The following is a 24,261-nucleotide window of genomic DNA, read 5'->3' as shown; positions in this document are numbered from 1 at the left end:
AGTCCTCCTGCCGATGCAGGGGACACGGGTTCATGCCCCGGTCCGGGAAGATCCCACATGCTGCGGGAGCGGCTGGGCCCGTGAGCCATGGCCGCTGAGCATGCGCGTCCGGAGCCTGTGCTCCGCAACGGGAGAGGCCGTGACAGTGAGAGGCCCGCGTACCGCAAAAAAAAAAAAAAAAAAAAAAAAAAAATCTCAGTGCATTTAGTAAACTGCACATTACAGCCCGTGCCCAGGTAGAACGTGGCAACATCTTATTTGATACAACGGCTCTCCTTGAGCAGAAACATATGGATGCCTCCACAGTGAAGCTAGGGTATATTTTTGTTCCAAGTTCAGTATCAAATAAATGTTTGTTTTCCTTTTGACTGACAGGCCGTAAACTATAATTACTACTATTCCTTGAATGCCTGGTTGCTGCTGTGCCCCTGGTGGCTGTGTTTCGATTGGTCAATGGGCTGCATCCCCCTCATTAAGTCAGTTGGGGACTGGAGGGTAATTGCTCTAGCGGCACTCTGGTTCTGCCTAATCGGCCTGACATGCCAAGCCCTGTGCTCTGAAGACAGCCGCAAGAGACGGTAAGAGGCCGAGCTGAACTTTAACTTCCACCCTGGGTGGGGTCGGAGCATTTCGCTAAATCCAGCACTGATCATGTTAACGATTTTGTGGAAGTAATATCTAAGGACCTTTATTTCAAACACATGTTTATGGCCAGGATGAGTTCTATCCATTTGGAATCCATGGCTGGCTTCAACTAGTGGGGAGTGAACTTGGAGCGGGGGGCTGCAGATGACTGCTTTATCTCTCCCTCCCTCTTTCCCCGCGAAGCAGCATTTTGAGATCCTTTTCGCTGTAGGTGGTAAAGAGTAATTTATGGTCAGAACTGAGAGTGTAATTGATGTGTGTTGTGCCCATTATTTCACAATTCTGCTTCAGAAAACCCTAGTGGATGCTACAGTGATTCCTTTTCTTGTTATTTGGTACAAAATAAATTGCCACCCCAAAGAGCCTATTCTTTCTCACACCCAGAAAAGGGAAAAAAAGGTCACTGAGGAAATAATTGGGAGAAAAACAAATGTGTTTTATGAGAAAGAAAACTATTTAAGATGATTTCCTTTAAGCATAAGTGTTGATGGAATTAGATTAGTAATTTCTCAAAATAAATTCAGTTTTAAGTTTACCTGTGGCTTAAATTGGTACGTAATTCTAAAGGGGGACAAACCATAGTCCCAATCCACTATACACGTGCAATAGGATTTTTCTAGTACTACAGGCACAGGGTCTGGGAAGGAGCCACCAAATTTGACCTGCCTTCTTTTGTTTGTTTGTTTCTTAATTTTATTGAAGTATAGTTGAGTTACAATGTTATGTTAATTTCTGCTGTACAGCAAAGTGATTGAGTTATATTCATATTCTTTGCCATTATGGTTTATCACAGGATATTGAATATAGTTCCCTGTGCTGTACAGTAGGACCTTGTTGTTTGACCTTGCTTCTTAATTCATCCTCTTACATCTGTGGGAGACTGGGAATGATTGCCTACTTCCAGAAGTGTTCCATTGCTCTTGGCTTTCTTTTTACTTGACTGAAATTTATGCCATAGCACCCAAAAATGATATTAGTTTATTTCAGATTTCATGAAGTTTAAACCAGTTAAGTAGCATTACTTCTGTTAAGTTTGGTGGGGAGCAGGGACTAAATTGGTCTAATTGGGACCAATATCCATTGAGCTATTCAATGCCTACACAGTTTAAGGTATAGTTAGGGACAGGTGCATTCATAGGCCTCGCAAAGTAATCATTCTAACTTTATTCATATGAATTTTGTGACATGTAAGTTTAATCCTTATGCTTGACGCTAAGTGCCTTAGTAAGATTTTTATATCTTATCCTAATGCTGCCTGGTTAGACCCTCTCTACTGATGCCATTTCTCAGTTGCTGGCATGAAAAAAAAAGGGGAGGGGGACCTTTATTGTGAATTTAATGTTAAGGAGGACCTCTTTCTTGAACAGTCTAAAAGTAACCATTGTAATTTTCATCTTCCAGGATCCTCACACTGGGCCTGGGATTTCTCATTATCCCATTTCTTCCTGCGAGTAACCTGTTCTTCCGAGTGGGCTTCGTGGTGGCAGAGAGGGTCCTGTACCTCCCCAGCGCTGGGTACTGCATGCTGCTGACTTTCGGATTTGGAGTTCTCAGTAAACATACTAAGAAAAAGGTATTGGCCCAGAGCGGTGGTGCCATTCCTGACCAAGACGATGGGTGGATTTTACTAATGTCATTTCCCATGTCCCTCTCTTCTTAAGAAACTGATTGCTGCTTTTGTCCTGGGAATTTTATTCATAAACACGCTGAGATGCGTGATCCGCAGCGGCGAGTGGCGGAATGAGGAACAGCTTTTCAGAAGCGCCCTGTCTGTGTGTCCTCTCAATGCCAAGGTACGTTGGCTGCCATGTTTTAAGTTCGACAGCTGAGTGAGGAGAATGGTTACCTTCACACGGAATCCGGCACATGACCTTGATCATATACTTGGGGTTTTTCTTTTTTTTTTTTTTTAAATGATTTTGACAAAATTTATTAAAATTGCACTTAGCCAAAATAATACAAAAGAAATCATTAAAACCAGACAATGTCAGTGAAACAGCAGATTACCTAAACAAGTTTTTACTCATCTTGCAGTTGGTCCAAATCATGGATTAAAGTGGTGGCAGGGAAGGTAACTCCACATATCTAGTCTGGAGCCCGGGGAGGCCCACAGTCGAACCGTTTAGAGCACACTTTTCAAAACACGTGCTCCGGCCTCCTGAAATCTATAACTGGAAGATGATGATCCCTGTGAGTGGACAGCAGTTCAGTTCAGGAAGTTTAAAGGACCCTCTGGGGTGTACAGGAGCACACATTTCTATCACCTGTGGCTTCTCTACTTGGGATTCTTTTTGCCAGATTAGGTAAAAATAAATGTACAGACTTTAAAATTGGCAGTGTTTTTGTTGACACAGTCTGGTACGAGTTTGTTTCACTCGTATCCTTGATGAATTCAGTCTCTTCACTTACCCAGCTGTGCCTCTTTGGGCAAAGGGGCGGGGGGATTGGTGGGGGAGGGACACGGGACGACAGTGCCTATCTCCTGGGTTTATTGTGAGGCTTTAATGAAATGTGGCCTCTGAAGTGCCCTGACATGGTACTTAGAACATGGTAGGTGATCCAGAAATGTTTGCTTTCATAGGCTCCTTTTAGTTTTGGTTTTGGTTGTCCCATTAAATGAAAAGAAGGGAATGATACTTGCTCAAAATGGGAGGCCAAGGAGTTAGGTTAGAAGAATTCTCTGTTAGTATAGATCATTATTATTATTAAATAACAGTCCCGTTCTCCTTTGGTGTCATCAGAGTTGGAGCTTCCTAGGATGCTTAATTGTGATGGGGGAGTGGGGGGGGGGATAAAAACTCCATGGAGTTCTGTCTCATTTCCACATTCTATATTTAAGAGAAAATGGTGATTTCAGGCAAAAATTATATGAAGAAATCTAATGAATAGTTTATGTCTTATTGTGACCATGGAGTGAGGGATCGTATAAAAGGTGCTGACTCCTTGTTTGTCTTTTCCTTGGATTAAAAAAAACCTTGTTCGTGTTTTATAGTTAGAGGCTGAGATTGAGTGAATTATTTCAAGCTTTTCTTGTTAATTTGATTTGCTGACCTAGCCATTTATTTTATGCTATTAAAAATAGATTGCCTGTGATTTAATTTCATAATGTTAATCGATTTGCTTTATTTTTACTTTTCTGTTTGAATGGCAGTAATTACCCCTTCTATTTATATAGTTCTTCCCCAGAAGGAACTCAAGATTTCTTCGTAGAGGCTCTATCACTAATCTCCATTATCCTCCCTCGAAGGTTGTCAGAGAGAGGTTATTTTCTTTAATTTTCCAAATGAAAGAAACTGAGGCATGGAAATATGGAGCTGACTTTATCTAAGTTAGTAACTTTGGTGGTAGATAGAGGCCTGGTATAGTGCTGTGCCCAGGTTACCCTAGTAAATGAGGGGGTTTGGGACATATGTGATGTTTGAGCCTATACATCTGCCTTATGATTTCATATGTTATAGGCTAGAAAACACAGGGGCTGTGCAGATGGTCATGCACATAATCATATGTTTGTGTGTGTGGTTTTCTCTTTTAAATTTACGACATACACACAAGACCTCATCTTCAGAATGGACCCAGTAGTGATAAGCCTTTCCAAGAACATTTTTCAGTGCTGCTGTTCAGTATGAGCAAGATAGGTTTTTTTTCTTTTTCTTGTTTTTAACTTCCCACTATAAACTGAAGTATAATAAAGTTCTCTTTACTTCCTTTTTTGGGAGGGGGGGAGCTAGGTTGATTTCAGGGAAGAGATCTCATTTAGAAAGACACTGGTTTCATTCAACTCTATTGCGGGAGATACATTTGATGCACTCATTTTCACTTTACATTCACTGACTATTAAGTAAGCTGTTGGCACCTGGCTGTCAATTAGGCCCAGGTTTACAAATGAGACAGTGCTGTGCCTGGTCTGCATTTGAATTACCCACAGTCCCTTGCATATGGTCGGAACTCGGTCTTAGTGACTGAATGGAGACAATAGAAATTAAATTCCTACTATGGATGAGACACCAAGTATCTGATTGTATTTGCAGCCATTCTTAGTTTCCGAGGCTTGAAAGTGTGTGACACTTCGTATCAACCCTGGGATACAATTCTAAATTCTTTTAACAATGAAAGGGATCATATACCACAATGAGGTATTTCCTTAAGGATGAGCCAGGATGGGTTATAGGATTTTTATGTGTTTAAAACATTTTAAGTTTAACATGAAGTTTTAACAGGAAATTTGAAACAAACTGGTTTTAGCATTGCTGTTGAATGTACCTCCTTCCCTTATGGATGCTTTCGCTTCGTTTGCATTTACATATCCTTGGGTTGTAATGGTGGGTTTTCTCTGTGGCTTCTGTGCTGGTTCGTTGCCTCAGTGTATGAATCACAAAGGCAGGAGGGAAAGTTCAAGGATAAATAGGCTTTTTCAATCCTTTACATTCCCGGGAAACAAAAATCACTCATTCTTTAAACTCTAGTTTAGGTAAACTTTCATAGGGGTTTGCTTTGGTTTTTCACAATGGGTTATCTAGGCAGCTGTTTTCTATTCAAATACTTCCCTCCACGTCACCCATAGGATAAGACTGGCCTCTGGGTAAACTTGTTTACCAGTCTTAATTATGGACAGCTTGCCTTCTAGGGGGCTATCCAGTTTTTAACTAGTTCCATTGAATTCACTGCAGTCTGATTTTGCGAAGCAACCCTCCGCCCTCCCCCATCTCCTGGTCGGTGGTGTCGGGTCTAACAGAACAGCGGCTCTACTGCAGAGGGCATTTCAGCTCTTTGTCTGAGCTTTTTATTGAGAAAACAGAATTTCCCCGTAACAAAGGAAAGCAGCAGGAGCTCAGGGGCGGAAGAGGCAGGAGCTGTGTTAAAGTCTGCATAGAAGCTGTGTTTGTATTCTGGGGACCGCAGGCACATACGTCCTCACTCACAGGTTGGAGTCTCCAGATTCGGTCCCTTTGTGTGTGGGGCGTGAGGGAGTGGGTAAACACTTCCAGACTGGGGCTGGGGGAGGCACAAAATCAATCCACTTTGAGCCCACTTTTCAAAACCCACGATCGAGCCATAGCATTAACTAGTCTCCTGCAAGCTATAACATAAAGATGGTAACACCTACAGATGGACAATAATTTGGTTTAGGAAGTTTAAATTATACGGGGTGTGCTGCGCAATATTATACATTTCTATCGCCTGTGATTTCCCCGTTTGTGATTCCTTTTGTCCGATGAGGTAAAAATAGATGTATAGAGTTTAAAATTGGCAGTTAAAAAACAAATCTCGGGCTTCCCTGGTGACGCAGTGGATAAGAATCCGCCTGCCAATGCAGGGGACACGGGTTTGAGCCCTGGTCCGGGAAGATCCTACATGCCGCGGAGCAGCTAAGCCCGTGTGCCACAACTACTGAGCCTGCACTCTAGAGCCCGCGAGCCACGACTGCTGAGCTCACATGCCACAACTACTGAAGCCGGTGCATCTAGAGCCCGTGCACTGCAATAAGAGAAGCCACCACACCGCAACGAAGAGTAGCCCCCGCTCGCCGCAACTAGAGAAAGCCCGGATGCAGCTACAAGGGCCCAACGCAGCGAAAAATAAATAAATAAACTTATTTTTTTAAAAACATCTCTGTTACGTATGTGCTTAAAGAATGTCACAGTGCGCTATACCCTTCCAGAAATATCAGTATTTTTGAAGACGTGCTGTCACTGTAGGTTAAGATTGATAAGGCAGGATGTGATTATTCTTTTAAAAGGGGTTTTGAATGTTCAGATATAATGCTACTTGATTGTGCTCAAACCATTATTGTAATTCACCATGTATCAGTCTGCTAGGGCTGCCATAAAAACTACAATGGACTGGGTGGCTTAAACAACAGAATTTTATTTTCTCCCAGCTCTGGAGGCCAGAAGTCCGGGATCAAGGCATCAGAAGAGCTGGTTTCTCCTGAGGCCTCTCTCCTTGGCTTGCAGATGGCCACCTTCTTGCTGTGTCCTCACACGGCCTTTCATGTGCAGGCATCTCTGGTGTTTTCTGTGTGTCCAAATTTCCTTCTCTTCTGAGGCCATCAGTCAGATTGGATTAGGGCCCCGAAGAGCCTCATTTCAATTTAATGACCTCTTTAAAGACCCCCATCTTTCAATACAGTCACATTCTGGGGTGCTGGGGTCTAGGACTTCAACATATGAATTTTGGGGTCACAATGCAGCCCTTAACACCCAAAAGAAACTTCTTTTACCTTAAAAAATAATACATGGGGTAAATGAGTGGGTCTAGAAATTGTCTTGAGCAACCCGGCCCCATTTTCACCCAGCACCTTAACAAATGGGTGTGGTAAATGGGTGTGATATAATGAGAAGAAACACAGGCTTTGGAGCCTGGGTTCAAATCTAGTACCACAACCTAGGGCAAGACACTTAATGGTGCCAAAGCAGCCCCTCAGTACCTGCCAGCCACTGCTGATAGTTATCATTAGTCACCCTGCACACACCCAGTTGAATGAATTTCTGTAGCATCATCTCCTCTGAGATTGCTGTTGGCCTTTACACTGTAAGCCTCCAAAAGGAGCGTTTGACGATTGGTAAATACTTCTGGTAATAGTCCTCACGAGTCCATTTAGTTCTGCTGCCCTGGGCTCTTTGCTTCTTCAGTGTTCCTCAGACGCCCCCACTTTTTCACCACCTCCCAGCTCCATCCACCATCCTCGCTCTTGGGGCCCAGCTCTCCCTGGACCCCCAGCATTGGCTTTTCCCGGACTCACGTGAGTTTCCCAGTGTGACTTATTTTACATAAACCTAAGTCTGATTCTGACCGTCTGCCACCCTCCTACCCCTGGCTTTTGTTATGGGTTGAATTGTGCCCCCCCCGCCCCCAAGATGTGTTCAAATCCTAAGCCCTGTTTATTTAGGAAGGGGGGTCCTTGCAGATGTCATTCAGATGTAAGTTAAGATGAGGTTATACTGGAATAGGGTGGACCCTTAATCCACTATGACTGGTGTCCTTATAAGAGAGAGCAGAGACAAGGACCCACAGCGGGGAGAGGGCCACGTGAACACAGAGGCAGAGATTCGAGTGCTGCAGCCGCAGAGCAAGGTACACCAAGGATGGCCGGCCACGGTCGGAAGACGAGACAAGCGTGGAAGTTTTCCTCAGAGCCTCCAGTGGGAACCAGCCTGGCTGCTGCTAATTTCTGCCTCCAGAACTACGGCGGAATACATTTCTGTTGTCTCTAAGCCCCCAGCTTGTGATCCTTTGTTACCGCAGCCCTAGGAAACTCAGGCACTTACGGACCCCGCACTGGCCTCCCACTTCTCTTGGGGCAAAGACTAAACGGGACCCAACGCCTCTCGGGGTTCCCTGTGTAGCCTGGTCTCCCCTGCCGTCTGCACTCAGCGACGCCAGGCTGCCTGTAGCTGCTCAGCCAAATGTACCAGGCTTCCTCTAGGCCAGGGACCCTGCCCCGTGCTGCTCCACCAGGGACGCTTGCTCCACTGCAGCCCCTTTACCGGGTGACCCCCATTCAGGTCTCTGCTGGAAGGCCCTTTATAGGACAGCCTTCCTGACACTCAACCAGGTGCCGTCCTCAGACTCACCTTCCTCCAGAGCCCCGGCCCCTTCGAGTGACACATTTACTAATGAGGGCATTTGGCTCCCATCCAGGGCTCAGGAGGCGGGGGTCTGAATGGTTTGCCCACCATTGTATCTGTAGCTGCCGACATGGTGCCTGGGGTGCAGTCATTACCTAAAGGAACGAGGGAGGGAGACTTTGATTAGTGTCAAGTGGAATGCTAGTATTCCTACAGAAGAAAGGTGACATACAAGAAAGTGCTGTATTTGTTTAAAGTACAGAATCGTCACTGCTTCCTCACATGCACGTGTGGTTGGACTTTGCAGCTCAGCCCTAGTGGGTGCGGGGGTGTGAGAAGGAGGGGCCGTCAGGGTTTCACAGTGAAACCAGCCCAGCTTCCTAACTTCCCAGTTTTCTCTGTTGAGTTCTTTAGTCAATATCCTGTTGTCACATTTTAGTGTTACCATCTGCTTGTCACCTCCCTTTCCTCGAATCTTTTCTTACAGGGCAGGGCACTAAAGCACCAGCAAGCTCGGCCCAGCCTCTGTAGGGGTTTAGCTAAAGTTCTGGTAAGGGCTTGTTTTTTAATACCATTATCTTTTGCTTTCATTTAGAAGGTATGATAGGCATCCCAGCTCTGAACAAAGAAGTCCGGCAGCTGATGGCCAATTTTTCTCTCTCTTTTCAGGTTCACTACAATGTGGGCAAAAACCTGGCTGATAAAGGCAATCAGACAGCTGCCATTAGATATTACCGGGAAGCTGTGAGGTACTGCAAGCATCCTGTCTCACAGAAGAAATGCCGTCTTTACAGTACACATGTCTTATTTTAACTTTCTACCGTTAAACACCTGTCCCCATGAGGACCCCAGCTTTAAGATACATTTGCCAATTCCTGAGAGTTTAGTGAAGACTACAGACTTGGTGTCTCTCTCCACTTCCAGATTAAATCCGAAGTACGTTCATGCCATGAATAATCTGGGAAATATCTTAAAAGAAAGGAACGAGCTCCAGGAAGCAGAGCGGCTGCTGTCCTTGGCTGTACAGATACAGTAAGCGCTGTTGTATCACCACGCTCAGGGCATGGAGATGCGCTCCAGCGTTCTGGGAGCTAAGCCTTTCTTTTCCTTGGTTATCTTCCAGACCAGACTTCGCTGCCGCGTGGATGAATTTAGGCATCGTGCAAAACAGCCTGAAACGGTTCCAGGCTGCTGAGCAAAGTTACCGGACGGCGATCAAGCACAGGAGGAAATACCCAGATTGTTACTACAACCTTGGGCGTTTGGTAAGCACATGGTGCCCTGTGGCTGCGGAAGAAAAGCTTGGTTTTGTGTCCTTCTTTATAATAAAGTGAGAAGAGCAACACCCATTCTAACCCTCTACATCTTACGAAGCTCTTTCACATACGTTTATCTCAGTTGAAGGTAGCTATTTGATTTCCTCATATGTAGTTTTTTTTTTTTTTAACTCTAATTAGAGAGCAAGCCAACTTGAATTAGCCAAGTTTAAGAGATCATAAAGGCAACAGGTTAAACTAAGGAATAAATTACAATTTTTAGAGTCCCTTTGTGCCCTGTAAAACAGTATTCCAAGGGGTTACTTCCTGATAAACATTGGTCTCTCTGTTTTTAAAACACCAATTGAATAAAAACAAATTGAAAAAAAGCAAACCCATAATGTGACTTCTGAGCTTTCCTCTTCTGCTGCCTCAAGGGACTGTTCCTGCATTTTTACAGGTAACTATCCCCCCATAAAAGAAAGCTCAGGAGCCCACAAAAGGGCTTTGAGATTATTCAATGGAAGTAGAACATAATGTGTTCCGTAGAGACTTTCTCGTTTTGGTTACTAACAGGATATTTATAAAGCTGTTACTGCGCTTGACTTTTTTTTTTTTAAATATAGTTTCTTTCTTCAAATAAATAATACAGCAGTAGCTCATACAGTAAGTTCAATAATCTTAAAATCTGAAAGCGTGGGGCTTCCCTGGTGGCACAGCGGTTAAGAATCTGCCTGCTAGTGCAGGGGACACAGATTTGAGCCCTGGTCCGGGAAGATCCAACAGGCTGCAGAGCAGCTAAGCCCGTGTGCCACAACTGCTGAGCCCACGTGCCACAACTACTGAAGCCCGTGCACCTAGAGCCTATGCTCCGCAACAAGAGAAGCCACCACAGTGAGAAGCCCGCACACTGCAATGAAGAGTAGCCCTGCTCACCACAGCTAGAGAAAGCCTGTGGGCAGCAACAGAGACCCAATGCAGCCAAAAATAAAATTAATTAATTACTTTTAAAAAAATCTGAAAGCATATATTGCTAATGATAGTGAAATAGATTTTGTCATCATTTCTGAAAGGCCTCCATGAGGACGCACAGCTTAATTATTAAAGCTCTTGCTTTTCTTAATAAAGAAAATAAGCGCACAACCAAAAGGTAGTTCTGTGAGGTGATTGAGGTGGTAACGAGAAAAACGGAGTTTATTACCGTGTGCAGCTGGCAGACAAGTGAGGTAACTCAAAGGGATGGTTAGAACTTGGGCTTAGGTAGCATCTTAGCAGAGAACTATGTATTTGTAGAGAAATGACAAGACAAAGAAAGAGGTTTCAGGCTTCCAAGCTGACGAACTGTGGGAAGGTAAATATATGGGGGAAACCTCACATACATAATGAAGTGAGGTGTGTTTGTGTAGGTTTGTCTTCTCCATAGCCATAAACTTCCCCAGGAGGGGAGGCCGTCCTCCTTTCTCAGAAGTTTCTGCTTTTAGTCAGATCAGGAAAGCTGCTTTCTGCATCTGTTGACTCTCAAATGCCTTCAGTGCAATAGTCTTTATGCCAAAATGGTATATTTGGGGTGGGATTTTCGGGTCCTCTATCTTGTTTTCTTGGAGTAGGGGAGAGACAGTAAAACTCCACTGTAATAATAGAGACCAGAAAATCCAGTCACACGCAGAGCAGGGTGGGTCCTTGCAAAGTTAATGAAGTGAGAATGGGATCTGGGAACAAATTGGGTATTATCCAAATACTTGCATTGGTGGTTATTGCAGGGATGACTGTTTCTATTTACTGTGTCTACACTAGGACTTGCGTGACGTATTATACTTGAGATGCACACGAATTCTTTCATTCTTTTTTTCTTTCTTTTTTGGAGGCAGCTCTTTTTTCAGGGTATTGTTTGTGAAGTGAGTGTATCTGCCTGGAGCCCTCAGTTATACTTTAAAGCTCTAATACTTAGAGGTCTTCTTCCTTCCTCCAGTAGCTGCCTGTCACTGCAATTCCTTGGGGTTTGGAAAATTGAGAATTAATGCTAAATGAGCCAAGTTACGTCCAAAGAAAGGAAGACAGAATGCAAAATAGAAGATTTTAACATGTGCTCCAGGCCCTGGAACTCATCCCCACTCTCACATAGAAGAGCATCTGTAGTATTGACGATACTGAGCCCCTGTACTGTTCTCTGTGTACTGTTTACTAATTATGCTACCGTGAAGTCATCTTTCTGTGTTCCCTCCTGCCGACTGTTCCTGCTTATTTAAAGATTTTGCTCTCCTTTGTTGTTTAATTATCCAGCTTTTGCCTGCTTGACAGCTTAAAAACATTAAGAGCTTAATCTTTAACGGCTCAACCAGTATATTTTTATATCGGCAAATAATAGGAACTTAAAACTGAAGAGTTTCCTTTTTGAAAAAATCTTCCTCAGTCACTCTTCAGTAGTGGGAGACAGAAATGTGTTTTGATTTCTGGATACAGGAAAGAAGGGACTATAATGAACTTCTCTTGTGACATAGGAAATTGGGAAGAGCTGGATTATTTGGGACACATTACTAACATTAGAAAATTACGGTAATAGTGACTGGAGACAGTTCATTTTGCAAGGACTCATTGCATCAGGCAGGATCCATTCACGAAAACCAAAACCATGCTAAGTATGTTTTTTAAAAATAATCTCTCTCTTTTTAAAAAATATTTATTTATTTATTTTGGTTGCACTGGGTCTTAGTTGTGGCATGCGGGATCTTTAGTTGCGGCATGCAAACTCTTAGTTGCAGCATGCATGCATGTGGGATCTAGTTCCCCAACCAGTGATCGAACCCCGGCCCCCTGAATTGGGAGCGCAGGGTCTTACCCACTGGACCACCAGGGAAGTCCCCATGCTAAGTATTTTAAATAGAGAAGATTCAATACAAGGAATGGGTTAGACAGTTGTTGGAAGAACACACATGGAAAGATGACATTAACTCAGTAAAAGGAAACCCTGTAGGGTTAGGGGAACAAATGGAACGAAGTGATGCCACCAGAATTTAAGAGCTCAGAGAAGGCACCACATCTCAGGAGCTACCATCACCTGAAGGCTGAGATTGTGACAGAAGGACCACAGTCCAGCCCTGGGACTGTGGAGGGAGGGGACATGGCCACTGTAGAGACACTGCCAAGGACAAGGAAGGAGAGAGCGGGAATGGGGGGAAAGCACTACTCCCTCTTCCAACTCTCTGATCATCACCTGTGACTTCTATTGGCAGAGAGACTTGACAGGGGGCCAAGTAGCAAAGCACCATGGGAAATGTAGTTTGCAGAGCATAGAAGGATGAGCATAGGACTAATAGGTAAATAACATGCTTACTACCCATCCACTTTCAGAATGGGTAGTTCTTGCTAAATCACCATTTTTCTCTGTTTCCCTTAAAGTGCTTGTTCACTTTGTATAGATGGTATAAAAGGTAAAGTTCAAGGCAAAATAGGAGTAAGTGTTACCTGGTTCAGGCTGGTGGTGTTCTTCAATAAATAGTAATGAAAAAAATAATAATAAAATATGTAAAGAATGTTTTTGTTGTGTCAACGAAGTTATGTTGGTTTACCTGGGTGCCTTTGAAAGAATGTCACCACAGATCATCTCCACGTGACTCAAATGCCTGTCACTTGCTGGAGAGAACTGGCTGAGAAATCAATGGAACATCAAATATAAATAGAATTAAACGCTGGTATAATTAGGCATCCTAAATTATTTTAAGTCTTTGAGCTTTACATATTTCCTCATTTAAGGGCTAAAATATTGTAACTTGAGTTTCTGAGTCTCATGGGAAATTCCGACATCTTTAGCAAATGGATATTCACAAATGTTTCTGTAATTCCCTAAACCTTTCTTTTTCTTACGTACTGTGCCACCTGTTTGCTGTGTGTGGGGTCATGGGGCAAGTCACAATGTTTCTGTTGTCCAATGAAAAGACAGACTTGACAGTAAATAAGGAAATAGCCTTAAACTCTGATAAACTGTAATCTTGTGTACTTTTTTGCAGAGTTAAGGGAACCATGTTCATTCAGATGAGTTGTGCATTTGAACTGAGTTAAAGAGGGCAAGAGGGTCACCTGTTAAACAATCCATCACTTTCCCCCTCTGCGTGCTTTTATTAACTATGCAGATTGATAGCCAGCCATTTCATATTCTGTTACCGATGTTAACATTCCCTCTCAAAAGAAAGCAACAGATCATTGTCTCCTTCCTGAAAGAGGCAAACAGGCTCCAAATTGGCCAAGAGGTTTACATTTACCGCTTAAGACTTTTCCAACCAGTTCATAAAGTATGTCTGATATACTCACACTTTTATAGGAAGCTTAGATGTAGGCAGAAAGACCATTCTTCACAAGGTGAATTTGGCACGTAGACCTTTTAATCACATTAAATATTTTGTTGACCATTTAAAATAATACCTTATCAAAGATAGACTATGTGAAGTCTTTCTGGAAAAATACTAAGGATTAGGTTTTTTCCTTAACCTCTCTTCAGTAGTCTGAAACATGCTTTGACACCTGGAATCACTAAATTATGGGTTGTAGTTAAAAGGTTGTAGGCTCAGGAGCTAGACCACCTGGTCTCAGTCCCTGCTCTCCCATTTCTAGCTATGGCACTTTGGGCACGTTACTTCCTTTCTCTGTGCCTCAGTTATTTACTTCGTCTGTAAAACGGGGATAGTCCTCTCCTTCACTGAGATTGTTTGGACGGCTAAATGAGTTAATATGAAAAATTAGAAGCTCGATAAATACAAGTTCGGTTCGGTTTGGTTTGGTTATATCTTGGAGTAAGAGAGCAAAAAAAAGAACTGGAGTATTGATTGGGGGTGTCCCTGCTTTCTGTTCAGTACGCAGATCTGAATCGTCACGTTGATGCGCTGAACGCATGGAGGAACGCGACCGCGCTAAAGCCAGAGCACAGCCTGGCCTGGAACAACATGATTATCCTCCTTGATAACACAGGTGTGGAGAAGCGATTCGGTCAGTCCACAGGGTAGTGCCGTCGGGTAATTAGGAAACAGATGCTTGTGCTTTTTTTTTTTTTCCTAGTGTGTGTGAGAGTGTTTTTTTTTTAATTAATATGGGCTTCAATATTTTACATGACACATTGTGTACTTCTAAAATACGGAGTTTCCTTTGACATATTGCAATATGAATGTTTGGGAAGGTGACACTTCGCTTAGAGTTGGTGTTGAGTAATGGGGGCAGGTGTGCAGTCGCATCTCATTTCTCCTGAAGCCTGTCTTCTGGCAATGGCCATCATCTAGGATGCTGGAGGTACCTGGAAGTAAGTAAGAATGGCTTCTGGGCTTATGAGATGGATGGTGCTAGGTCCATGCTCTAAAGTTCATGGACGGTACTCAAACCTACACTTAGAGATTCTTATTTTCGATATAGTGGTAATAAATTTGGTGACCTGGTTTCTTAGCCCGTGCGAGACTCAATCAATTAGAAGTTTCTCTGTTCCCCTACTTTTAAAAATCCAGCCATCCCATAGGAAATGATAGTTTTCATTTGGCAGAATTTAAAGTTAGTAAACCATCTACTCAGTGCGGAGGGAGATACGCATCTTGTTCCTAATGGAAGTGTAGAATGTGAGCTTCGATACTATAAATATTCAGTTATTAAACTGTTGCTGTGATATTCTTATTCTGCAGACTTGTTTTCTCTGATTTGGGTATAACTGGTATCTGGGGGAAATTAAAATTAGGTGTTACATGCTTTGACAGAATTTAATCAAAAGCTGTTGGTATGTTATGTCAGAATTGTGCTGGACTGCAGTGGCTTTGCAACTGATAGGTCGTGTGTGTGTGTCGAGTGTTTGTGTGTGTGTGTGTGTGTGTGTGTATTACATGTTCTACATTGATCTTCTTAAGTAGTTTATTCATAATCATTGTACATAATGCACATAAGCCCTGTTAATTACAGAGAGAGACTAAAATACTAGTACAATGCGAACATGTTTTTTAAGTTTTCCATTGTTCACCCACAGGTAATTTAGCCCAAGCCGAAGCTGTTGGAAGAGAGGCACTGGAATTAATACCTAATGACCACTCTCTGATGTTCTCCTTGGCAAACGTGCTGGGAAAGTCCCAGAAATACAAGGTGTGTGAACTGCAGGCCGTGATTTTTTGCAGTGAATGCCAGCATCTGACAGGAGCCATTGATGTAACGTCTGCCCAGTTAAATTCAGAATTAGGCCCAACCAGTGGTAGTTGTGTACCAGTGTGGCTCAGTCAGTTTGCTTTGAGAAGTTGCCCAAGAGATGAATTTGTGGACTCAGACTCCACATGCTTTCTGGTCAGAATTCACCAGCATTGCTCAAACGTGGGAGGGGAGGAGAAGCCAAAAAAATCCTAGCAGATGCCCCAGCTCCTGGCATGGAGCTATGATTCTGTCCCTGGTGCTGGGGCTCATCCTCTTCTGCACAAAAAGAGTACCAGCCCGTGGAGAATATAGGATGGGTTCTCGCTGCTTCCAAGTTTTTCCTCACCTACAGGAAGTTACAGGTCATCTGCAAAGCCCTAGAAGTTTCTGACCCAACGAAAACCACAAGATATTGCATCAGGCCTCTAACTAACTGGGGTCCCAGGGTGGGCCAGGAGTAGACCATGAATCAGAAGGCGCGTAACTCCCTGGATATTGAAGGGGACTCTGTTCCTAACAGCACTGATCTCAGGTTTTAGTTTTGTGTATCCGAACCACCGAGGGAGCCTGTGAGAATACAGATGCCCGTATTTCTCCCCATGGCTCCGTTGGGTAAGGTCGGAGTATGCATTCTAAGCAGCATCCTGGCTTCCTAGCACAGATGTTACAGAAAACACACTTTTAGAAGCAGTGTCTTCGTCCTTTCATGAGAGAAATATTTCCTTTTTGAGTCAGGGACCATATCTGATTTTGATCACACTCGGCCTAATGGTAGTGATTAATTCATACTTCTCCTGTTCGGCTCATTAGATACCATCATCGGTATAATTTTCTCTAACAATACAGTAGTAAGATGTCTCATGCATTTCTACCCTTTTTGAATTGAATAATCAGGGAGTTTAATAGCATCAGAATACATTTTTGAATTTCTAGATTTTGCCCCCAGATAGCCTTTTGAGGGGTTTTATTTTTCACAGACCTACTTGTGTAGAGGCGAGGGAGGTGAGGTGTGTGGGTTCCTTTCTAATGACTTTCCAGCCATCTGTCAGCCTGGGATGGGGTGGGAGTGTCCAGTGACCATCTTTGAGATACAGCTTATGTGATCATGTGCTGATTTTTCTATCATCGCACAGCTTATAAACTGGAATTCCTAGTAAGGTGACAGACCTGGGGTTGATTTGGGTTCCAGTTCACTGTGGTGTTTTGTGTGTTTTTTTTTCCAGATAAAGTAGAAAAGACTCCATAAAGCAGAATGGAGAAATGGGTTTCCTGTTTCTCTACACATCTTGCATCCTAACTGTCTAGGCCAGGGTGCTGAGCCTAAGATAGGAAAACAGAGGATGAAATCTGAAATAAGGAGCTGAACTTTGGGCACTGGGTGGGGATGCTTGGACGAAGAGGTGACGTGGTGGTGACTTGCAGGGGTGGGGCAAGCAGACGTTGCAGCTGGGCCACCGTCCCCATCAGGACAGGTGTCTGCAGTCTGTGCATCTCCCTTTCCACCTAGGCATTTGCTGTTGTAGATTATCACTAACTCCTGGTCAATGTCCATAGTGAGCCTGGAGGCTCCTTGAGGCTGGAGTCTTAAGTCCCATTTTTGTGTCTGCATTGCCGCTCCACCCCTCCCCCACCACTGGGCATTTTGTAAGTGCCCAGTGCACCATTGTGAAATGATGGAACACATCCCACGTTCGGTTCTGAAACGTTCAGGCTTCCGGAATCTATTTTGAGACTTTGATGTGAGCATTCTCATTACATCCAGGTGATTATGGGGCACCTTTTTTTTTTTTTTGCGGTGCTCGGGCCTCTCACTCCTGTGGCTTCTCCCGCTGCGGAGCACAGGCTCCAGACACGCAGGCTCAGCGGCCATGGCTCACGGGCCCAGCCACTCCACGGCATGTGGGATCCTCGCGGACCGGGGCACGAACCCGTGTCCCCTGCATCAGCAGGCGGACTCTCAACCACTGCGCCACCAGGGAAGCCCATGGGGCACCTTTTTAATCCGAGCAGCGCTTTTACCCAACAGCCATCATTTAACCACTCCTCAGTTTATTCTTCTGTAAAATGGAGATGGTGCTAAGAAAGAAATGCACAAGAAGGTAATTTATAACTATGAAACATTGTATACATGTATACATACACAGCAGTAATTTTAGTCTAGTGATTATTGAATGAAACTCGAAGGATCATGAAAATCCATTAGCATTTATAATGCCTATTGCCGTTTAATTTCCAAAAGTGATGTTTTTCAGTGGTGAACATTGCCTCTCGTGCTGATTCTCTCTCTGCATCACCTGTTCCCCGGGCCCTGAGTTTAAGAGCAGATTATGTTTAGACAACAGTTTCCCCAACTCCAGACATTTATGTCATACCCTTGCGAATTTTCTTTTTTGGCCACATCTAGATACTACTTATTATTCACTTGATCTATTTCTTTAAATAGATTTTAAACACAAATGGTAATTAAAGTGGACACATGCTATCTTTACTAGAAATATAAGGTAACTGAAAATAGCATAATTTTACTAAATCTCAGGTAGGTACTATTACTGGCCCAGGCTCTGAGCCTGAGGGTGAACCCTGGGTTAGCCTCAAAGGGAGATTGGAAGGTGTTGGGGGGTGACCCCAAACCACCACCAAGCAGAGACTTTGTCTCAACTGAACTGGAAGAAAGGAAGGTGAATTGAAGAGGGAGCTATTCTTGCTTTGTGACTCGTGGTTTCAACTTCACGTTGGACCACCCACGTTCCCTTCCCAACCAGAGTGGTCTGCGGGGTGTTCCTCGTGAAAGGCTGTCTGGGGGAATAGACGTGGGTTTAAGATGCTGCTGAGATGCTGGTGCCACCCCGGCGGCCGGCGTGGCTGAAATGACCTCCGACTGCCCAGTCCTCGCCGCCTACACAGACAGACCCTCACTTGCTCCTTTGCAAGGCCTTGCTGTGTCCCCGGTGTTATCCTAAACCTTGGTCATACGCATTTTGTCTAACACACTTTAGAAAACAATATGTTACTTTACCTGTCTGTTGATGAAAAACAATCCCCGATTTTAAACGAGTTTCTTTATTAGTTCCTTGGCATAAGTCAGCTCGTTACCTGGGTCTTGAAGCATCCTTGAACCTCCACAGAAGGTCAGTCTGTGAATAGTTCATCCCTTCCCAGAGCAGGGCCATTAAAAAGCCTGATTTAATAGATGAGCCCTTCATGGGCTTTGAATACCTGCGGGCGTTCGTGTTCTAACGAGGCCTCCAGCCTGTCCTGCCTCCCAGGAGCCACTGAAGCATCCTCCCAGGACTGTCCCAGTGTTACCCAAGATGGAGCATGTCTGACCCACACTCACGGTGCCCCACAAACCCACTCTTCCTCCTGACGCCCCTTCTTTTTTCAACATGCCATTGTTTTTCTGTCTTCCAGGCTTGGAAACTTTTTTTTTTTTTTTTTTTGGCCACGCTTTGAGGCATATGGGATCTTAGTTCCCCAATCAGGGATCGAACCTGTGCCTCCAGCATTGGAAGCACGGAGTCTTAACCAGTGGACCACCAGGGAAGTCCCCAGGCTTGGAAACTTTGACTCCTTTTTTTCTTCCCCTATTACCTCCCTGATCCTCACACTCACTCCTTTCCACCAGCCTTGCCTTGCTAAGACCTACAGCCCCTAAACAGGCTGTAAGCCATCACCCCTGCGCCCTTGCCCACTCGCCTAAACCCCACTACATCCTCCAAACCTGACTCTGACTGCACATCGTCCTGAGCAATGTCCGCACTTGTGGGCGCTTGAGAAATGAGTTAAATGAACCAAAACGTGAATCTAGCATCCCCTAGAGAACTCCTCACTTGCCTTTTATCTCTACATCTGTTGTCTCCAGATAACACTGCTTCCTTTGCCTGTGGAGGAGCATTTTAAAGTAGATGGAGGTTCCCCAGCCTTTCCATTTCTTATATTTGAGGTTTTAAATGGAAACATTTGAAAATCACCAGAAAGAGCACAGCTACATATCTACACAATCCATTTGATTTTTGGTTTGTTGGCATTGTTTTCACTTTTGTTTCCAGCATACCTAACATAGCGGGAAAACTTAGACTTCCTTGAAGGAGTTTTCTCTCCCGAAACTCGGAATGTAGACCCTGACTTTGAACTGAGTTCTGAGAGTGACGTTTGCTGACATCCTGCGTGTCATCCTGACATATTCATTCATTCCCTCACAGACCACATTTCTAAAGTACAGATTTTTCTCTGCCAGCTCTTGTCTAAAAGGTGGTGTCAGAGATGTTTGCCCAGCCAGCACAAGGCAAAGGAAACTGGTCTCCCTGCACTTTATGAAACATGTGATCCTGGGTATGGGAGGCCCCCTGGGAGAAGCTCATGTAGGGACAGATAGGAGGTAAAAACCTGTCCCCAAACCCCCATCCTTGGTTGTTGAAGCTGAGCCTGTGACCCTGATTAAAGCATGAGTGGCCCTTTAGGGACACGAGTGTAGATGGTGTGATAGTCACCCCCAGCAGCTGTCGCTGAGAACGATGGGGCATCTTTAATTTTTCAACATTCTGGTAAAAAGGGGCCATGCAGTTGGCCACGGTCCCACGATGAGCAGGCTAGAAAACACTTAGCCGTGTTTCTCTGGCTGGGTTGGAAGTGAATACCGTATGGGGGAAATGCAAGTCTCTCCGAGAATCGGTTCCGCACTTCAGGGGCATTTGGTCACACTCACGTACAGTCCTGCAGTGGCTGAGGTGACACGTGGCTGTTTGTCCCTCATTCTCTCTGCTCATTTCCTCCAGCTGAATGGGCTACTTCTGGGTCGCTGAGGGGGTGTGCGTCCTTAGGGGAGGTTAAGCAGACTCCACCTCCTACCTTGAGAATCCTAGAAATGAGCTCGTCGATGCTGACCAGAAATGACATTTGCCTGGGTGTCCTCAGCAGCCCGGCACTTTCCTGCCTGACCTGTGCTCATCCTGCCCTGCACCCTGAACTGAGCTACTTGCTTAAGGTTGCAGAATTCCCGCCACTTCAGGGAGGCCGGTGGCAGAGTCATTAGCATATTCATCCTCTCTGCGGCCACCATCCCCTGACTACTGCCCTGTCACCTTTGCCCAGTCAGTCACACACTGCCCCAATGGGTCATCCTTCGGAGCCTCTTCTCAACAGGGTGTGGCCCTGCTGGGCCTCCCAGATGTTTCTGGAAGAAGGATTTGGTGGAGCACAACAAACACGTTCAAAGTTTGAAACCCATAGATGATAAAACTGCATAAAACTTTTGCATCGTCTGGAGTACCTTATTTTTTATGTATTTCGTTTTTTAGGAATCTGAAGCTTTATTCCTCAAAGCAATTAAAGCTCATCCAAATACTGCAAGTTACCATGGCAATTTGGGTAAGGAAATTTTTCAATTTGAATCATATCGAAATTCTGTGTCATTTTAATGAAACAGGTGCATTTCTGGAAAATCACTGTTGGGAGAGTTGTTATTCAAATCTAACCTGTATTGGCCTTTATAATCTGGTTCTAAAATACGGCATTTTAAGGAAATTATCACATTAATAAGGTAGCTAAGTAACAGTCATATTTACAAATCTTAATTGCATGATCAGAACAACTCCTAAAATCCCCCACTAGTTAATCGCCTTCTGATGTTAAAACTCAGATTTTCCTTCTTTGAGTGAAGAGCCCTAGATAAACTGAGAAGTACTTTGGAAGTTTGCCGTCTGACATGTGCCCTTTTGCCTCTTCTGTAGTGGACCCTCCTTATCTAGCCTGGTCTTCCCTGCATTCTTCTGTTCTGTGTCTTGGCTAAGAATGCATTCACAATGACTTATTCCCTAGAATTCCTTTCTTTCATTTTTACATCTCAATAATTCAGATTTTTAGAACATAGCATGTTGATGTTGGAAGGCTCAGTCATGTATTTTTTCACCACATCTCTTTCCTATAGACTCTGTAGCTTCTCCTTGGAAAAGTGATGAAGCATCAGTGGTTGCTGTACTGCCCACGTAGAAAGATAGTTTTACTTAGAGAATCACTGTAATAGTCAGAGGCTTACCATTCTAATGAGTAGATTTCTTGGGACTTCCCATGTGGTCCAGTGGTAAAGAATCTGCCTTACAATATGCAGGGGACTCGGGTTCGATCCCTGGTCAGGGAACTAGGATCCCACATGCCGCGGGGCAACGAGGCCTGCACCCCACAGCTACTGAGCTCGCGTGCCTCAGCTGGAGCCCATGCGCTCTGGAACCCATGCGCCACAACTACAAAGCCCACGCGCCCTGGAGCCTGCACCCCACAGCTGCTGAGCTCGCGCGCCTCAACTAGAGCCCACGCGCTCTGGAACCCGTGCGCCACAACTACAAAGCCCACGCGCCCTGGAGCCTGCACGCCACAACTAGAGAAGAGAGAACCCGCACGCCACAACTAGAGAGAAGCCCACACGCCGCAATGAAAGATCCCGTGTGCCTCAACGAAGATCCCACGTGCCGCAACCAAGACCCGACGCAGCCAAAAAAAAAAAAGTAGATTTCTTTAACTATCATTTTATGGTCAGATCTTGATGTTAGAGCCCTGAATTCCAGCTGGCAACAAACAAGCTATTATTTTGCCAAAAGGTATAGGAGACTCTTTGTTAAAGTAAACGGCTGGTCTTCTGCATGGTCAGAGCACTAAGCAGTGCTGGAGCCCAGCCCTGTGCAGCCTGGCTTTCGGGAAATTTCCTGGCGGCATCAAGAAACTTAGTGTACTCTTCCTTTTGCTTCTTTATGTAACAGTGTTGCTGTAGGGAGATGGATCACGCCTAACGATAAGAAGAGCCCTGGGAGTAACCGGGGGTGGTTAAACAGACAGTCACCAGGGAGTGTGATTACAATCAATAAAGTTGGCAGTACAAACAATATTGTTTTAAACAATGATTTTTGAAAACTGCTTGCAGAGGTTCTGTAATATTTCTTTGTACAAGTGGTTGGGAATCCTGCAAGTTATTCAGAAGCATTTCCAATGAAATTGATCTCTTGCTATTTCAGCTGTGCTTTATCATCGTTGGGGACATCTAGACTTGGCCAAAAAACACTATGAGATCTCTCTGCGGCTTGACCCAATGGCGTCGGGAACTAAGGAGAATTATGGCCTTCTAAGAAGAAAGCTGGAACAAATGCAAAAGAAAAACGTTTGAGCCTTTTTCCTTCATTTTTTGAGTTTGTGTGTATGTGTGCATGAGGCAGATCATTAATATCATGTGCTTACATTTAACCATTTAAAAGTCTTACATGTTGTTTATTTTATCTTTTTTTTTCTATGAAAACAAAGACATGCAAAAAGATTACAGCACCAGCAATATACTCTTGAATGCTTGATGTGGTTTTTGCATTGAAATTGTATTTTTTCAGACAACTCAAACATAAATTCTAAAATTCCAAGGATGAAGTCTTTTTTAATTAAAAAGAAAAAAAGAAAAAAATTATCTTGAGCGACTTACAGCAGAATTAAACCTGCATTTGGGATGTGAGTCATGTTGTTGTAAAGACTCATATTATTAAACATGGATTGTGAACAGGAAATGACAAACTGACTCCTACAATTTATATAAATATCTAATGTGTCTGTATATTAGAATTTTTATTTAATGACAAGAAAGAGTAAATTAAGATTTTTTTAATCTTTTTTTTCCCAAACAATGTGCTATGAACATCATTTGTAAGGAAATATTTATTTGTATTTTTTTTTGAATGGGGCAAATAATTGAATGAAGAGTGGAAATTTTAACATCTAGTGTATCTACATTTTTTCCGTAGGAAGAAATTCACTCCTGCAATATTTTTTGGATTCTTCGACTTGTGCTGTTTCATAACATAGGAAATTATGTAGTATCCTACATAAACTGTCACTATTCATAGAAAATTAAAGCCATGCTTTAGGCAAAAGCAGGCAGCCTGATGTCTTTATTTTTGTTACATCCAGTATTAAGAGGGCTACACACCTCTGTGTAAGTTGTTTTTTTGTGTTTTTTGACTGGAAAGCAATTTTCCATTTAGTTTCATGGAACCATAGTCATTACTAGATCCAAAAAATGCAAGAGGTAAATTTTCTCCCAAAAAGAACCACATTTGGGGAGTTTGTGATATTTTTAAGAATTGGACTATCCTGTTTTATTGGGTCAGAATAATCATGTTCGTTTTGTTTTATCCTCCTATATATGCTGTTGACCTAATGGTTTATGCAATCTCTGTCATTTCTTATGCAGTAAAATTATTACAGAAACTGGTATACAAGTGTCATGGTGCCTCCTATTAACCATCTATTAAGATGATTTTCAAGTTATTTGACTCTCCTCTTTCCGTTAAAATGAAATCAAAGTGACTGATTCATCCTTTCTAGAATGTGGCTTCTATTTGGTTTTAGGGACCATTTAATAGAATCGCACTGTGGAGTCCTCCAGGTTCTAAAATATGGGCTGAGTAGATCCCACATGGAGATGAATTTGATTCTCTACACTCACTTTGTGGGGGGCTGGGGGCAGACCTGCGTAGAGTTGTAAATCAGTAATTGTAACCTACAGTGGTTGAGATACTTCAGAAAAGAAAGTGCTGTGTTTCAAACATTTCAGAAATGGTCCCCAAACCACAGTAACAATTTATAGAGCTCTTAGGGGCAGGAGCTGCCTTGTTCTT

General features: G+C 43.6%; 1 protein-coding gene across 1 annotated transcript in view; it reads left to right on the top strand.

Annotated features, from left to right (window-relative positions):
* The window catches only part of TMTC4 (transmembrane O-mannosyltransferase targeting cadherins 4), a 62,455-nt gene extending 38,593 nt beyond the window's left edge, over positions 1–23,862 (top strand). Inside the window, exons 9-18 of the mRNA XM_082601934.1 lie at positions 376–578; positions 2,047–2,218; positions 2,307–2,438; positions 8,883–8,962; positions 9,138–9,245; positions 9,337–9,478; positions 14,314–14,428; positions 15,459–15,571; positions 20,911–20,980; positions 22,618–23,862. Coding sequence (XP_082458060.1) covers positions 376–578; positions 2,047–2,218; positions 2,307–2,438; positions 8,883–8,962; positions 9,138–9,245; positions 9,337–9,478; positions 14,314–14,428; positions 15,459–15,571; positions 20,911–20,980; positions 22,618–22,766 — 1,284 coding nt within the window. The 3' untranslated portion in view covers positions 22,767–23,862. The remainder of the gene's footprint in view (positions 1–375; positions 579–2,046; positions 2,219–2,306; positions 2,439–8,882; positions 8,963–9,137; positions 9,246–9,336; positions 9,479–14,313; positions 14,429–15,458; positions 15,572–20,910; positions 20,981–22,617) is intronic.
* Positions 23,863–24,261: the final 399 nt, after the last annotated feature.

This window comes from Mesoplodon mirus (assembly GCF_964341445.2).
Source record: "Mesoplodon mirus genome assembly, chromosome: 17".
NCBI lineage: Eukaryota > Metazoa > Chordata > Mammalia > Artiodactyla > Ziphiidae > Mesoplodon > Mesoplodon mirus.
The sequence above is the reverse complement of the archived record's forward strand: the minus strand, read 5'-3'. Positions and strand labels throughout refer to the sequence as shown.